Source organism: Cyprinodon variegatus, unplaced genomic scaffold, assembly GCF_000732505.1.
Source record: "Cyprinodon variegatus isolate N-32 unplaced genomic scaffold, C_variegatus-1.0 Scaffold712, whole genome shotgun sequence".
Taxonomy (NCBI): Eukaryota; Metazoa; Chordata; class Actinopteri; order Cyprinodontiformes; family Cyprinodontidae; genus Cyprinodon; species Cyprinodon variegatus.
The window spans coordinates 128,073-144,499 of record NW_015151165.1 but is presented as its reverse complement, the minus strand read 5'-3'; the positions used below and the strand labels follow the sequence as shown (position 1 = coordinate 144,499).

The 16,427-nt window shown below is 38.0% G+C and overlaps 1 protein-coding gene across 1 annotated transcript; it reads right to left on the bottom strand.

Annotated features, from left to right (window-relative positions):
* Positions 1–609: 609 nt before the first annotated feature.
* On the bottom strand, positions 610–5,121 carry LOC107097642 (abhydrolase domain-containing protein 15-like). Its single transcript, XM_015394868.1, has 3 exons — positions 4,378–5,121; positions 1,797–2,026; positions 610–1,711 (listed from the first exon to the last, which is right to left on the bottom strand). Exons 1-3 carry the CDS (start codon positions 5,119–5,121, stop codon positions 988–990), a joined length of 1,698 nt encoding a protein of 565 aa, XP_015250354.1. The 3' UTR covers positions 610–987.
* Between the last annotated feature and the right edge of the window lie 11,306 nt (positions 5,122–16,427).

The following is a 16,427-nucleotide window of genomic DNA, read 5'->3' as shown; positions in this document are numbered from 1 at the left end:
AATAAAGGCATATNGCTGTAATCAGCTACAACTTCTTTAGGTAAGTCTCTGAGGTTGCCGCATCTCGTCAGAAGAGTTGCCTTCCTGAAGGCAAAGTGCTTTAGATCCATTAAGTTGGAGTTTTTTATTTGTGAACAATAACCCTTGGCTATAAGCACATATTCTTGATAGGTTTAAGATGTAGCCTTGATTGAGCTATTTCAACAGATTTTATTGGATTCCTTTTAACTAATTGTTGCTTTAGTTGTATATCCTGGGTCTTTGCCTTACTGGTAGTTGGACCTCATTTGACACACGGATCTTGCTCAGGAATATATATTTAGCACTGTCCATCTTTCCCTATTCTGCTGCTGAAAAAAAAAAAAAAAACTTCCCTTAGCATGATACTGTCACCACCATGTCTTTAAGTTTGCAACAGACTAGCAAGTATACACAGGACTCACTGTCAGATGTTCAGATATGATATTTCTTTAGTTATGTACCTTTTTACATTTTTTGAAAATGGTCTTTGATTGTATCTTAACAGCCAAACTAAGGATGGATGGATAGAATAAAGGCATATCTAGATTAAAAACATATTTGTAGACCAAGCCCTTCAGATATATTCAAAAAGCACGGTAAGTATGCTATTTTGGCCTCCCTGCAGTCTAGACCTACCAGTATTGAACAATCAAGCCTCCAAACCTGATAAGCATTTCTTCACTTCAGTTTCAAAATGTCAAATTTGAAAACCAGAGGTTGTGAGACACAAAGGTAAACATACCCCTGGACTGACCTGTGCAGGCTGTGCTGTTTTTTAATAACTTCACATTCTTTTTCACACAGATTTCACCAACTAATCTGGTCAAAATTGAACTGAATTGGTGTGATTTTTATTGCCTTGCCTTGGAATGCTGCCCTTAAAGCTTTTTGTTTAAAATCACTGTAACAACAAAAAAATGCAGTATTTTACACAAGACCGATTTAATGTCTCTGAAAGTGTTTGTTTTAACGAGTATAAGACCTCTTCCAGGTAAACAGGTCTCCATCAACATCATCCAGCGCGCTCTGTTCAGCTGGCTGGGTTCTTGACCTTTTCATCATGGCGCCTCTGCGACGACGAGGCAGGGCCGTAACGTTCATCCTGCCCTTCTGACCTTTAAGACTGTTTGTTTCTAGTTGGCCTCCCCAGCTTTTCCAGTCCCCCTCTGCCTCTTTCAGGAAATCAGAGACCACTTTGAGGTACTCCAAAACTGCAGTATGACTCCAAATACCTTCCTCCTCTTCTTCATTTCTTGGTTTTCCATCATTTATGTCCTTGCTGGCCTCCAGGGTGAACCCGCAGTGCCCTCCTTTATCTGTTAATGCCAACAAAAAGTAAGGATTGCTCTGGAAAAGAGAAACGGGAAGCATGGAGGTTGGTGGAAGGAGAGGGTCATCAGAGCTGCAGATACAGAGCACTGGGACTGACACCTCATCTGCATCCCTCAGAGGTTCATTCCTCCCCCAGTAGTTCTCCCAGTCTTGGGCTGGGTTAGCTCGTTCACCCAGAGCCCAGGCCGCTGTTGGTGAAAATCCCCTCAGGGAGGAATATGAAGGGTTCAAAGATCTCTCATTTGATGGAAAAGCTTTCTTAGTCAGAGAGCAGAAAAGAGCTTCTTCAAAGTCTCTGAGACTGGAGGACCTGAGGGCACGATCCACATCCAGTGATCCTTGAAAGGAACTTGCATATCTAATAAGTGGATTGAGGAAAAAAAAAAAGATCATCTTAATTTTTCATATACATGATATTATACCTGTAAATAAACTTCTCTTACCTGCTGAGCTGCATTTTTCTGTGAAACAACACCCCCCAGTGGTAGATAGGCGGCAAAGCACTTTCAAACCACAGTTGGCCCAGCAGCACAGGTGAGATGGCTGCAGCAGCTGTTATGCAGGTGCTTGAACCTCGCTCACCTAAGTAGGACAGCAGAACCCCAGAGCCTGATCCCTCGCTCACTGCAACCAGCACAGAGGACGGGTGCCGACTGTGGACGTAAGTCACTGCCTGAAATACAGACCTCATGAACAGCACCATCACTCTAAGGCAGGGGTATCAAACAAACATTTAGAACAGGAAACTTCAGCATTTTCAGGTCTTTAAGAAAGGCTTTTAAAAACTAATTTAAACTTTAAATTTTGTTTTGTATAGAAAATGTATTTGCTGTAATTGCTCTCCTGGAACTTTCTGTCCGGCTTCGTCCTAAAAGCATCCTTGCTTTCTTTTATCTTAACCTTAATTCCTTCTCCATATTCCTAAGCAATTCCCTATCTCTCTTCCTGAAGGCTTTTTTTTTTTGTTTAGCGGTACCCTTAAATTACTGGTGATCCAGGGTTGTTTATTAGGTAAGTACCTCACTGTTCTCTGCCGCTGCTGGGCGTCATTCTCACTTCTCCACACACTTTTAAGAAGCGTTGAATGTTATGTAAATAAGTTACTAGTTACTTATCCAAAAAAGTATATTTAATTTAGAGTTATTATTGAAATTAACTTGTTTCTAACAAAGTAACTATGCAGTTACTTTTTATGATCTAAAGTGTTGAAGAATTTGGAAAACTTACTTGTTATGGGAATGTTAAATACAACTAGAGGTTCAATTATGGAATACAAGATGTTTGTTATTAATTGATAAATTAAATAGTTCATTTAAACACATTACTTAAGGCGTTAGTCCCAACACTGCATTTGAGTTTGTGGTTTTGTTTTTTGCTTTGCATCAGTTACCCATAGTTTTTGTAATTTGTTGCTTTACCTTTACGGCCTTGCAATTTTTGTTATAGTATTGAGCCAGTTGTAACTGATGACACTACACCCAGTGTAAATAACAGCAGGAGGTGAAATATAAACAGCTGCCAAAATAACAGTGGTGAACTCTCTGAGTAAATAATATGAATGAAAACCAACCGGCAACAATTTGATATCTAGGCTGCAGAGACAAAGCTTCATAGTATCATTCTTGAATGACACCATCTGTCGTTTAACTTCCTTGCACTTTCCAATCTTATTTTCTGTGGGACTTAACATAGTTGAAATATTGTTGATTATTTGCTCTGGAAATGCTAATAATCTGCTCCCAGGTTTGAAAAAAAAGCAACTTGGTATGGTTGTTATAGTTACACATCATCTCCAGAAATTAAGATACTGAAGAAAAAAAATTTATCTGCACAACATCCAACACAGAAGCAAAAAAAAAAAAATAAAAAATCAGAAAAAAAGAAGAAATATTGATCCAGAAACGGACGAGCTGAAATTCTTATCAGATTATCAAATTCAAGCTAACAGAGCTACTCCAACATGCAGCCACCTTGAGCACTGCAATTATATTCAGTTTGGATGCTTACTTAAAGTTCTTGGCAGGTGGGGATGCCTATTCAACAAACAGAGTGTCTGCAGATTCATTAAAACATTTGACAGATCAATATGTTTTTAAAAGCATTTAAAGATAGATATAATTTTCAGATGATGGTGCTAATGGGGCCCCACTTATTCTGATTGTTGTGGGTTTGCACAAATATTTTATTAACCGGTAGGTATTTATGTCAACATATTTTGCTGTTTTCAGATTCATTATTATTAGGGAGCCTCCATATAGAGTTAATACTCATTCACCTAGGGTCCTGCAATTTATAGATGTAGCTCTATTCCAGCTAGTGGTAGTTATTAATGTAGACCATAGGGCTAACTGCCCTGGGTTGTATTCCATGAGGATAGCACGGGCAGTAGGCTTTTTGCATTTATGTGGGTTGAGGATGAGGGGAATTGAAATATCTTCATTATCCCCAAAAGGAGAATATGGGTGCTCAACTGTCTTTGGACCTGTATAAATGTAGCATTAATTATCTGATCAGCAGCTTTTGATTCCATTAGATTAAAGGTCAATTTCAGCATTTTTTCTGTTCTCTAGATTATTCTGCTTCATCATTGCCGAAGTAAAAGGGGCTCATCTTTGCAAGCCTTTTTATCAGAGGACCACTGGCACCAACATGACTAGTTCACATGAATGAATCATTACCAGCACTCTATTAAACTGGGGGACATGGTGAAACATCACAGAGAAGCATCTATAGGCTAAAGGCCAGTAGCTTTCAAATGTCAGAGTTGGAGATGCCTGACCAAGATGTAAAATTGTTTAGTTATTTTTATTTTTTAACAGTGAAATATTTCTTCTAAAAATTTAAATTTGCTAATGAAGCACTTTAAAGGGACATATTTCTTAAAAAATTGCCCTCTCCATACATCCTGAAAAAAAAAAACAGATAAATTGGATTGAAACAGGATTCCCCCATATATGAAAACTAAGAGGAGACTAGATTGACTTAAGCTGAGTCAGCTCTTCCTTCTTTTATATTGTAGCCTACCTGTTCCAGATCGCTTGGGTCTCCAAACTCAGTGAGTCTTGTTGTGGTGAGGGGGGACCCCGCTGTGCCTCGATGATGAAACACCACCACATAGAAACCCTGCCGCATGGCCTGACTGCAGAGCAGCTGTAAGTGGGGTGTCATCCCTCCCCAGAACTGAGGGATGAGGAGAAGAACAGGGGGTGTTGAGGTGAAGCATCCGAGTGTCTTCCTCACTGATTGATGCTCTTTTTTCACCTCCCACCTCCTCTTCGCTGTCAGCTCGATAAGTCTCGTCCCTATAGCCCAATCCAGTGCTACAATTCCCCCGTCTTTTAGTAATAGGTGGTCTCTGGTGAACTGTACCTTCTGTCTATGTTCTCCAAATATTTGGCTGGAGAAAGTCTGGAGGTGGGGGTCTCCCCGAGGCCAAGCAGCCAGTTTTGCCTTTGTGAGAGAACCACAGTGCTGCAGGAGATATCTGGCCAATGCAGTGGGTTTACAGATAAGCTTGGGTCCATCTGAGACCTGACCTGACACTATATCTGTCTCAAGTGATTTCAGGTCCTCAGCCTTTGTTCTTTTTTCCTTGTGCAAAGGCAGCTGCAGGATTAGACAGATAATGACCCAGAGTCTCCAGCTTGACGCCCTGACAGCCACCCTTGCCCAGCCACACAGTCTAGGACAGCGCAGACCCACATAAAAAAGAAAAAGTAAGAAGGATGGGAGCAAACAGAATAAACAATCCAAAACATATGATTCCATAGGTGAATAAGAGTAAAATCCAAAAATTCCTTTGAGTATTCTCTCTGGGATGGTTTGCTTATCTCTCAGACTCACAGAAGGACCAATGTTCAGAATTAAGTCTGTATTTCTCCTGCTTAAGAAAAGGAGAGCAAAGAAGATAAATATAAGAAAAAATACGAATGTTCCAAAATGACAGACAAAAAGAGGAATACAGGAAAACCTCCTCCTCCCCTTTATTTTCAACTCCCTCCATAAATCATTTACTACAAGGTTGGCTAGAAACCTGGCAGACAAACCACATTAATGTGTGTCATTTGTTGTATGATGTACCTCATTTCATGCCGTATATGTGGCTTCATAGGAGAACAAAAACTTTAATTAGATATTTTTTAAACCCTATGGATTTTAAAACTTTCACTGCTACAATGATTGGTATCATATTCAATAGGCCTACTAGTTTATTTTACAAAAAGTAGAAAAAATAGCAAACATACACGTCGTCAAGGGTGAAAGTGGTTCTATATTCCTGCTGGTAGGATATTAAAATACACAGTTGCTTCATTTTATTTCCTTAGAACCTGCATATATGGCAAAAACACTTTTTTAGAGATATACCAACAGGCAAGAGGCGGGGTACACCCTGGACAGGTCGCCAGTCCATCGCAGGGCAACACAGAGATACACAGGACTAAGAACCATTCATGCACACACTCACACCTAAGGACAATTTTTTTAGAGAAGCCCATCAGGGAGAACATGCAAACTCCATGCAGAAAGACTCCGGGCCAGGAATCGAGCCCAGAACCTTCTTGCTGCAAGGCAACAGTGCTACCCACTGCGCCACTATGATAACATAAAAAATATTTATAGATCAAGGCCTCTATGCTCGTTTTGTATGTCTGTTTCTGTCTGCTTGCACCCCAGTCGGCTTTGGCAGTTGACCGAACACTAATCAGCCTGGTTCTGCTAGAGGTTTCTTCCTGTTAAAAGGGAGTTTTTCCGCCCCCATGTTACTGACCACATGCTTGGTTTGAGGCGTTGTTTTATAGTCAATTAGTCGCTACAGTCAACTGATTTTCCTTGGATAGAAAGCTTTAAACTATTCAGACAGTATGATCTGATTGCATTGTCTCTGTAAAGTGCGTTGAGATGATTGCGAATTACTGCTATATAAATAAAATGTATAAAGAATAACAGGCAGCAGATCTTCCAGGAACAGCATACAGCCTTAAATCTTTCTGGTACATAGTGCTGGAATATTCGGGCCAACTTTAACCCCTGTATCTCTTTTTAAATAATCTTTTTAATTGATATTTTTTATCAACTATCAGTTACCTACTACATGACACCACCACCACCCAACCCTCCTTTTAGGCCAGCTTTTAGTTGTGCACCCATGACTGCAATCACAGTACTGTGAGTCAGACTGGCATGTCTGAGCACATCTGTATCCTTTGAATAAAACAATAAACACTGAGCTAATTAAACAAAACAACAACAAAACAACAGCAAAAAACTACACAACAAATCTATATTCTGTTTCAGAATAAAGTATAGAAAACATATTTGGTGAATGAAATGCCCAGGAGCAGAGACCTCTTATCTCACTCTGCAAATATTTGCCAAAGTTACCTCAGAAATATTTTGTGGCTTTTAAAAATTCAGATATATTTTTCCTCCTAGCCATGGAAGAAAATCTGCATACCCAAAAAGGTGTAAACATAACCTAGGACCTGGCCATATTTTCTAGAAATGGATCTTGATCCCATGATTTCCACCAGCATATATGGTGACAGTTGTGTAAGAAGCAGGAATTTGTCCTGCAAACAGATGGTGACAAGTTTATCTCAGTTCATTGTCCTTTGGCAAGACAGTTTACCCCCATTATCTACTGATGATGGGACTTTTGTACGACAGCCTTGTCTCTCTCAGTGTTGTAACCAGATCTTATCTTTAAAAGTTTTTACAGAAATGCATTGTTCCCATTATGTGTGCCACAAAATCCCTGTGAGTTAGTTTGTAGTAAGCATGCATGCATTACATCACCAACCCTTCAAAACACAATTTCCTTAAAAGACCTCAGTGGTCTAAAGTCTATAAAAATCAAAATAAGAAGTATCACCACCACCTTAAAAGATTGTAGGGTTTTTATTTTGACAATAAAGGAATACATTTAAATAATTCCAACATGTGATCTGTTAGATGCATTTGTCCTATAATGCATCATGTGTCTTATTATCCAGTATATATAATATCTGGTTTTAAATCAGTTTCTTGTTTCTCACAACCTAAAATACAGTTTCTAGATCGGAGTTTGTGGTGCTTTTATCTTGTTAACATCCATTTATTCAATAAGAAACAGGTTTGCTCTGGTAAAAAAGATTTGATTTGTGCTTCGTCATTATCTTTGAAGCTCATATGTCTAGGCTTAACACTTATGAAAAATAAATCATACATTATTTAGTTTTTTCTGCTACAATACTCTTACAGCTTTATTTAGATGAGAAAAAGGTTCAAATTGATGATTCATTTATCCAATCATGCTTAAATGGTGAATAATGAGGAGAAATATAAATGAGTGACACATTTAAAAAGTTCTTTAAAAAAAGATCCTTGAATGAACGCTAACAAAGCTTTAATGTTTTTATCATTAAATAACAACATAAACAAACAGAAAGTGAAAACTTGACTCTTACATTAGTCCTTCATTTCATGGCCTACATTTCATTTAGGGTGTGTCAGTCAGTCAAGCAAGGAAACTATTGCTAGCATTCTATTGTGTCGGTCACGTAGTCACGGTGGAGTTAACAGGAAATGTATTGCTTAACATTAAAACCCACTTTCTTCCATGGAGCTGAAGTAAAATAACACAAAAACTCGGTCTTTTCCCAGAGTATGTATATTGAAAATAAAAAATTAACACGGCGATAATTTCAGTAACAAAGGAGATTTGTGAAAATCATTCATAACGGCACTTTAATGAATTTTTGCAAGAATTGCAACAGACGGAGAGTGTTATTAAAGCCGTGCCTTGCTTCGACCAGTTCTAATCTAAACAGAGAGGTTGCAAACTTTTATATTCCTTTCACGGCTGAAGGTGTCATTTATAATAGAAAGGAAAATAGCAAGATAAAACAGTTAAAAATCAGATGCTTAAAGTAGGTCAGCCGATGCCTATCAACCCTAGAAGATAATGTTATCTTCTCACTGTTAAACAAAATGTAAAATGTTGTCACAATTAAGCCCGAACACCATTTGCAGTCACACTTAAAACCAGCTGGGTCGAAAGACAAGAAATTACTACAAGAAACTCTCAGGACACAATCAGTGTGAGTATAAGAGTTGATCCTACTGTTCTCAACGCAAACAGACAACACCACCCACATCCCGGTCATAAAGAAACAGAAACTGCAGTAGGGGAAAAAAGTATTGAACACGGCACCATTTTTTAAAATAAATATATTTCTAGAGGTTCTATTGACATGACATTTTCACCAGACGAATCCATGCAGTCCACACAGACAAAGATATCAAACTATAGATGTCCAGAAATTAGGTTATGAGTAATAATGTGAAATTACACAGGGAAAAAGTATTGAACACACTTACTGTAATGTACTTAATACTTTATACAAGTCCTTTATTGGCAATGACAGCTTCAAGATGCCTCCTGCATTGCTCAGGTGTAATTTTTGGCCCATTCTTTAACACAAACAGTCTTCTAATCTTGAAGGTTTCGTGGGACTGCTTTGATCTCTGATCTTTAGTTCCTTCCAAAGAGTTTCTGTTGGATTTAGGTCAGGTGATTGGCTGGGCCATTCTAGCAGCTTTGTTTTGTTTCTCTGAAACCAACTGACAGTTTTCTGGCTGTATGTTTGGGGTCAGTGTTTTGCTAAAATATACACCCATGTTTCATCTTCATCATCCTGGTAAATGGCAGCACATGTTTAATCAAGAATGTCTCTGTACAATTTTCCATTCATCCTTCCTTCAATTATTTACCGTTTGCCAGTACCTTATTCTAAAAAAAACAGCTCCAAAGGATAATGTTCCGACCTTCACACTTCACTGATGGTAGGGAGCTTTTGGTGTGATGTGCAGTGCCATTTGACCTCCAAACAGGATGTGTATTATTGCATCCATTACTGAAATTGTACCTGCTACTTCCAGGTCTTTCTGAAGCTCTCCACAACTGGTATTTGGCTCTTGGACAACTCTTCTGATGATTATTTTCACTCATCAGTCAAAAATCTTGTGAGGAGAACCTGGTAATTGGTCGGTTTATTGTGAAATGATGTTCTTTCCGCTTCTGGATTATGGCCCTTACAGTGCTCATTGTAACATTCAGAAATTTAGAAATCCTTCTGTAACCAATGCCATCATTAAGGTTGTGATGGTCTTGAGAAAGCTCTTTACTTTTACCCATAATGAGATGTTTCTTGTGTGACACCATAGACCAATTTTTATTGGCCATCATTTGGGACTGAACCTGCTGATGTTAATTTGCACTGACAGAGGAAAGGATTGCTTTGTAATTACTCAGAGATGTCGGCTGGTGTCTTGGCTTTCCATGCCTTTTCGTTCCCTTTCTTCACACATTTAATACTTTTTTCCAGTGGCATTCCACATTATTACACATAACTTAATTTCTGTAAATATATCGTATGTTTCTTTGTATGTGTGGATTGCATGGATTGTTACCAGCATGAGGTGAAAATGTCATATCAATAGCACCTCTAGAAATATTTAGAGAATAATGGTGGCGTGTGCAATACTTATATCACCCGCTGTATTTCCATGACTGTTTTCTGTCATTATGCCTACATCTTTATGCTGTCCTCTGACCAGTGGCAATTTCCTATGAGGGAAAATCACACACCCTTCCCATTAAACCCAAAGCCAGTATATTTATAAAGCACAATGTAAAGCAGCAAGTTTGCCACAATATAAAAAAAAGATAGGACCAACAGAGATACAAAACACCTATACAATAAAACAGATATAAGAGCATGTTAATTTACAACTTTTTTTTAAAAAGAGGTTTTAAAAAGATTTTTAAAAGCAGGAAGTAAGGATGTACAAAAAATGCTTTTTCTCTGTAACATTGTGCATAATCAGTTCTCATAAAACATCTCATATGGATAAATATGATAATTTCAGTGAATGGGACTATCAGTCATGGATAATACAGTCAAATTTGACTATGTGATCTGGTTGAATTGTAAAGTGCCTTGAGATGACATGTGCTGTGAATTGGTGCTATACAGCTAAACTAAATAGAATTGAATGTTAAACAAACTCAAATTCAATCCAGTTCAGTTTATTTATATAGCACCAATTCACAACACATTTCATCTCAAGGCACTTCACAGAAACAGTTCAACCAGATCATAGTCAGATTGGTTCAAAGGTTTCTATCTAAGGAAAACCAGTTGATTGCATCGACTCATTGACTTGAAGGCAATCCCTCACATGCCTGTGGTGACAGTGGAGAGGAAAACTGCCTTTTAAGAGGAAGGGGTGGTGATTTTTACTGAAAAAGTATCTTTAAAATATACCCTTTATGACTTTGATATGCAGACTGACACCTCAGTAGTTCAGTTAGTTCTGTTTACCAGATACAATGTCATGATGTCATGTATATCCATGTCAAATGGGTCCAACCCAGCAGAAAATCTAAGAGGGATATTCAAGATGGATGTTGTTGGTACTCAGAATTGACCTGTATCCAGCTCAACTCAGGGACCGATGTCAACTCCATGTAAAGTGAAAAAAGTAAAGGCATTTGGACCCTGTAGATAAAAACTAACCATATTTTTCTTTCTTTTATACATGCTTTATAATAAAAAAATCTCCAATAGATTCAGTTTTGTCAAAATTTAAATATTTTACCTGCAGTATAAAATTATGGCATTATTGCAACCTAAAATGTGAGGTTCTGCCAGACATGAATTAATAAAAAAAATTTATCTAACTCCAATTTTACATGGCTGACCCCCAAACAGATATTTAACTAGATAAATTAAACTACAGTGAGCACCCCAGGATAGAAGATGCAATAACTGTCACAACTAAGCTTTGACATTATTTGCAAAGTAAGTTAAACCATGATGGAACATAACACTATTGAAGTGACTGACAGAAAACGGCCAACAAGAAACTCTCAGGTGACAATTATCAAAAAAAAAAAAAAAAACCTGGTTTATTGAAAACAAAGCAAATGTCTGTAACTGAGAATTTACTTTAATACTGCAAGGAAACATGCGAGAGCTTAACCAGGCATCTAAAGGAATTGTTAAGGGGTTAATTAGAGAGTTGATCTTTCTAGTTCTACCACACAAAGACCATGCAACCCAGATCCCTGAGGGAGAAACTAAAAACAATTTCATTGTTCTCTGCCATTACGCCTACATACTTTTTCAGTCTACTGCCAGTTTGATCCTACAGGTCCTAATACACAAACACAACACCACCCAGATCCCTGTCATAACGAAACAGAAACTATTTCCATAGCTGTTTTCTGCAATTATGTTGACATCTTTATGCTTTCCTATGGACCAATGCCAATTTGCTTTGAAGCAAAAACAACTTAGACACCCTTCCCATGACATCGAAACCCAGTTTATTTTCAAAGCACCTTTAAAAACAACAAATGTGCTTAAGTGTATTGAACAGAAATATAAAACACTTGAAATAGAATTGAAAGTATTCTGACCCTCAGAGACCTGTTAGTCTGCCTTCAAAATGTCCACCTCCACTCCATTTATTATCCTAAATTAGATGCACCTGTTTGAGGTCGTTAGCTGCATTAAGACACCTGTCCACCCCATACAATCAGTAAGAATCCAACTACTAACAAGGCAAAGACCAAAGAGCTGTCCAAAAACACAAGAGACAAAATTGGCTGGAAAGGGCTATGTTGAAATTGTCAAGCAGGTTGGTGAAAAAAGTCCACTGTTGGAGCAACCATTAGAAATAATTAGAAAATGGAAGAAGCTAAACATGACTGTCAGTCTCCCTTGGACTGGGGCTTCATGCAAGATCTCACCTCATAAGGGTTTAAGTGATCCTAGGAAAGGTGAGAAATCAGCCCAGAATTACACTGGATGAGCTGGTCAATGCCCTGAAAAGAGCTGGGACCACCGTGACCAAGGTTACTGCTGGTAATACACTAAAGAGTCATGGTTTGAAATCATGCATGGCACAGAAGGTTCCCTGCTTAAACCAGCACATTCAAGGCCTGTCTTTACTTTTCCAATGACCATTTGGATGACTCAGAGGAGTCATGGAAGAAAGTCATGTGGTCAGATGAGACCACATGACCACATGAGAAGAATGATGAGTGTCATCCCAAGAAAACCATCCCTACTGTGAAACATGGGGGTGGAAGTATCATGCTTTAGGAGTGTTTTTCTGCACATGGGACAGCGCAACAGCACTGTATTAAGGAGAGAATGACCAGGGTCATGTATTGCGAGATTTTGGGTAGCAACCATCTTCACTCAGTTCGAGCATTGAAGATGGGTCGAGGCTGGGTCTTTCAACATGACAATGACCCGAAGCACACAGCCAGGATAACTAGGAAGTAGCCCTGGAAGAAGCATATCATGGTTCTGGCGTGGCCTAGTCAGTCTCCAGACCTAAACCCAATAGAGGATCTTTGGGTTTCAATAGAGGATTCTGTGTTTCTCAGCAACAGCCTAGAAACCTGATTGATCTAGAAAAGATCTGTGTGGAGAAGTGGGCCAATATCCCTCCTGCAATGTGTAAAAACCTGAAAAAAAACAACGGGAAATGTTTCACCTATATGACTGCAAACAAAGGTACTGTATCAAATATTAACATTCCAGGTGTTCATATAATTATTTGCAGCTATCATACAAAAAATAGTTACAAAACATCATAAATTTCGATTTCTGTTTTTTTTTTTTTTTTTTTTATTATATCTCTCACAGTGGACATCTCTAAGTAGGAGAACTTATTTTCGTCACTGTAACTCATATTGAGAAATTTGATTATATCTATTGATAAAATGGTGTTAAACATACAACCTATCTCCGGTCTTTTTAGCAGAGGTTGGTTAGTCTTATTTATTCCCCTTTCAGATGTAGGTCCTTAGTGGAGCACAGGAGAAGCAGGCTCCAGGCTAAATAACCAGAGGCTGTTCTGATGCCTACTAATTAGATTCTGGATCAAATCTGGATTTATGTATTCTTTCAAGTCATTAAACATGACACTGTCTTAATATTACCATTTTGTAGATTGCAACTGCCCTGGTACTTATAGGCAACCAGCTTCTTTATATGCTATCCCTGAAATACATTCCACATGATATTTTCATATCAGCTATGTGCCATTTCATTACTATGACGCATCTTAATCTGGAGCTGATGAGCTTGATAAAAAGCAGATGTGAATATCTGCTTGAAGAAAAACTTTCTGCTCACTCAAATCCCTGACATAAAGAAAAAGAAGAAACTTCATTTATTGCTACAGCCTTCTGTCTGTGTACATCTTTAAAATGTCCTACAGGTTGCTGACAGTTTTCTCAGAGCAACTTTGTCACATGCCTCTCATAAAATGAAAGCAAACCTGTGTGTCTGCTAGGACCTGTACATCAGGTTTTATCTAAGCTTCTTTCTGTTTTAAAACCAACCTATTTCATTTAAATTAGGACTTTAAGATATATCTGTAACACATTCCTGCAGTGTAACTATAGAGAAGGTATATGGTAAGATAGTTGCAAAGGCTGCTTTTGCAACAGAGATTATTGTTAAAATGATCTTTTATTCCCATCTGTGTATTCATTTCTAGAAATAATTAGAGCCACATAATAGAAACACAAGTTGAAATAATAATATAAATGAAATAACTCTAGAGACAGGAATTAAAGTTCAGCTCTTGTAGCAAAAGAGTAAATTAATGAGAATAAAAAGACGTGTTAAATGTACATATTATAGAGTCATAGTTCAGTCCAAATTCTGAGGTAGAAAATGGTTCCGGCTGACTGGCTGCCAATGCGGCAGTTGCCGCACAGAGAGTCCCAGACGCTGATGTATCGTGGTGGCAGGAAAGGCAGTAGTTCAGAACTGAGCAGACAGTTGAAGGCAGGATAATCCAGATGGTGAGGCCAAAGCCTCACCATCTGGATTATCCTCAGAGATGTAGAAGGTTGTCAGAGCCAGGAGGTCACAGTTCAGGTCACAGACAGGTCACTGTTCCAGGTAGAGTACACAGGTTCACAAAATAATCTGGCACTGATGACTGGTATGAAGGCTGGTTAAATAGAAACTAAAGCAGGTTGATCAGATGAGCGGTTAAGGAGAACTGGCGAAACTAAGCAGGTGTGTGAAATGAGTAATCAGACCAGGCATCAGAACTGAGATCATCACAAGAACCAACCCTTTTCAAGGCCATGTAGAGATAGATATCAAATGTATGGGACCATTGGTGAAGGAAAGCAACCAACATTTAGGATCTACATTATACTGATTTCATGGTGTTTAGATAGATTATTTACTGTGGGTGAAATAAGTATTGAACATGGCACCCTTTTTCTATGGAAATATATTTCTAAATACCGGTAAAAATCCTTGCAATCCAAACATGCAGAAACATAGATGTCCAGAAATTAAGTTGTGTCTAATAAAGTGAAATGAGACAGAGAATAAGTATTGAACTCAATTACTGAAATGTATTTAATACTTTGTACAAAAGACTTTGTTGGCAATGACAAGATGCCTCATGCATAGAAAAATTAGTTACATGAATTGCTCAGGTGTGATTTTGGTCCATTTTTCCACACAAACAGTCTTCACATCTTGAAGGTTTTGTGGGCCTCTTCTATGAACTCTGATCTTTAGTTCTTTCCATAGATTTTCTATTGGATTCAAATCAGGTGATTAGCTGGGCCATTCTAGCAGCTTTATTTTCTTTCTCTGAAACAAATTGAGAATTTTTCCTTGGCTGGATGTTGCCAGCAGATTTTCTTTTATCAGGAATGTCTCTCTACATTTATCTTTTAATCCTTTTTTCAATTATTTGAGGTTTGCCAGTAACATATGCTGAAAAAACAGCCCCACACCATAATGTTCCCACATCCAAACTTCACTGTTGGTATGGTGTTTTTTTGGGTGATGTGTAGTGCCATTTGACCTACAAACATGATGTGTATTATTGTATCCAAAGAGTTCAATTTTGCAAGATTAAAACAGGCTTCAACATGCTTTTTCTTCCTCGGTGGAGTCTTGCGTGGTGCATACAGGCCATGTCAGTTATATTGTTTTCTTTGAAACAATTGTACCTGCACAGATTTGCTTCCTGTCCTGCAGCAGATCCCACGGGACAAGAAGGTGTGTGCAGAAACAAAAGAATACATCCGGTTAATTTAAAAAGAAATAATTTTCTGTGGTAACTTACCCTTACTTCAAGAGTCACCATAACGGTCCATCAAAAAGCCTCAGAAGGCCCCATTTTTATTTACTACTCTAATGTACACTCCTGTGTATTTTCTACAATTGCGTAAATGTGCATATTTTATCTTGTTTATTTAATATCTATACTTCATCTTAACTAAAGCTGCTTTTACTATTTTAAACTTTGATATGGGCTGCTCTGGAACCCGTAATACCAATTTCATTTAATTTCATGTTAAAGTGTTGAAATGGCTAAATAAACTTCTTGAAACATGATGTTGAATTGGCATATTGATTAATTTCTATTAGATTAAGTTTTGACTGTGTTGATATTCTTCACTAAAGGGAAAACAGGATAGGGGGAAATGCTGGCTTAAACCAAGCTTTGGGCCAAGCAGCAAGTGGAGCAGTGAAGAGATAGAAGGAAGATACTGTGCCAGTGAACCGTATATGTTTTCAAAGTCAAATGTTTATTGCATGATACTTGAAGTATTGTGTAAGATTATAATAGAAGTATTTTCAAAGGCTGGCTTTCCATAACAACAGTGAACAGATTAGGCATGATTATCAACTTAATAATTTAATAGGTCTTCAATGTCTATTGTAAATGCTGAAGTAAGTATGAAGCAACTTCTTTCAATTATACCGGAATGTCTTTTGTGACACATTTCTAACCGCTTTGATAGAAGCTTCAAAAGAAACTTGAGATCAAGTTAACAAGTTTGTAATGCCTGAAATGTCTGTCAGGTTAAGAGGAACAGAGAACTGCCCCGCCTAGCCTATTCATAAGACATATTTATGATGTTTTTGCTGCTTAAGACTGAGAATGACCAAACTTAAATAATGGAATCACAAACATTTTCTTGGATGCAGAAAACCTAGAAGTAAGTGTCCTGACCTCAGTATTTT

Bases quoted from the DNA above. Each gene is read 5' to 3' on its own strand.
- LOC107097642 (XM_015394868.1), bottom strand. From the start codon at position 5,121: ATGGAATCATATGTTTTGGATTGTTTATTCTGTTTGCTCCCATCCTTC. The intron at 2,027-4,377 runs GTAGGCTACAAT...TCTGTATTTCAG, and splicing joins ACCCAAGCGATCTGGAACAG to GCAGTGACTTACGTCCACAG. The intron at 1,712-1,796 runs GTAAGAGAAGTT...TCCACTTATTAG, and splicing joins AGAAAAATGCAGCTCAGCAG to ATATGCAAGTTCCTTTCAAG.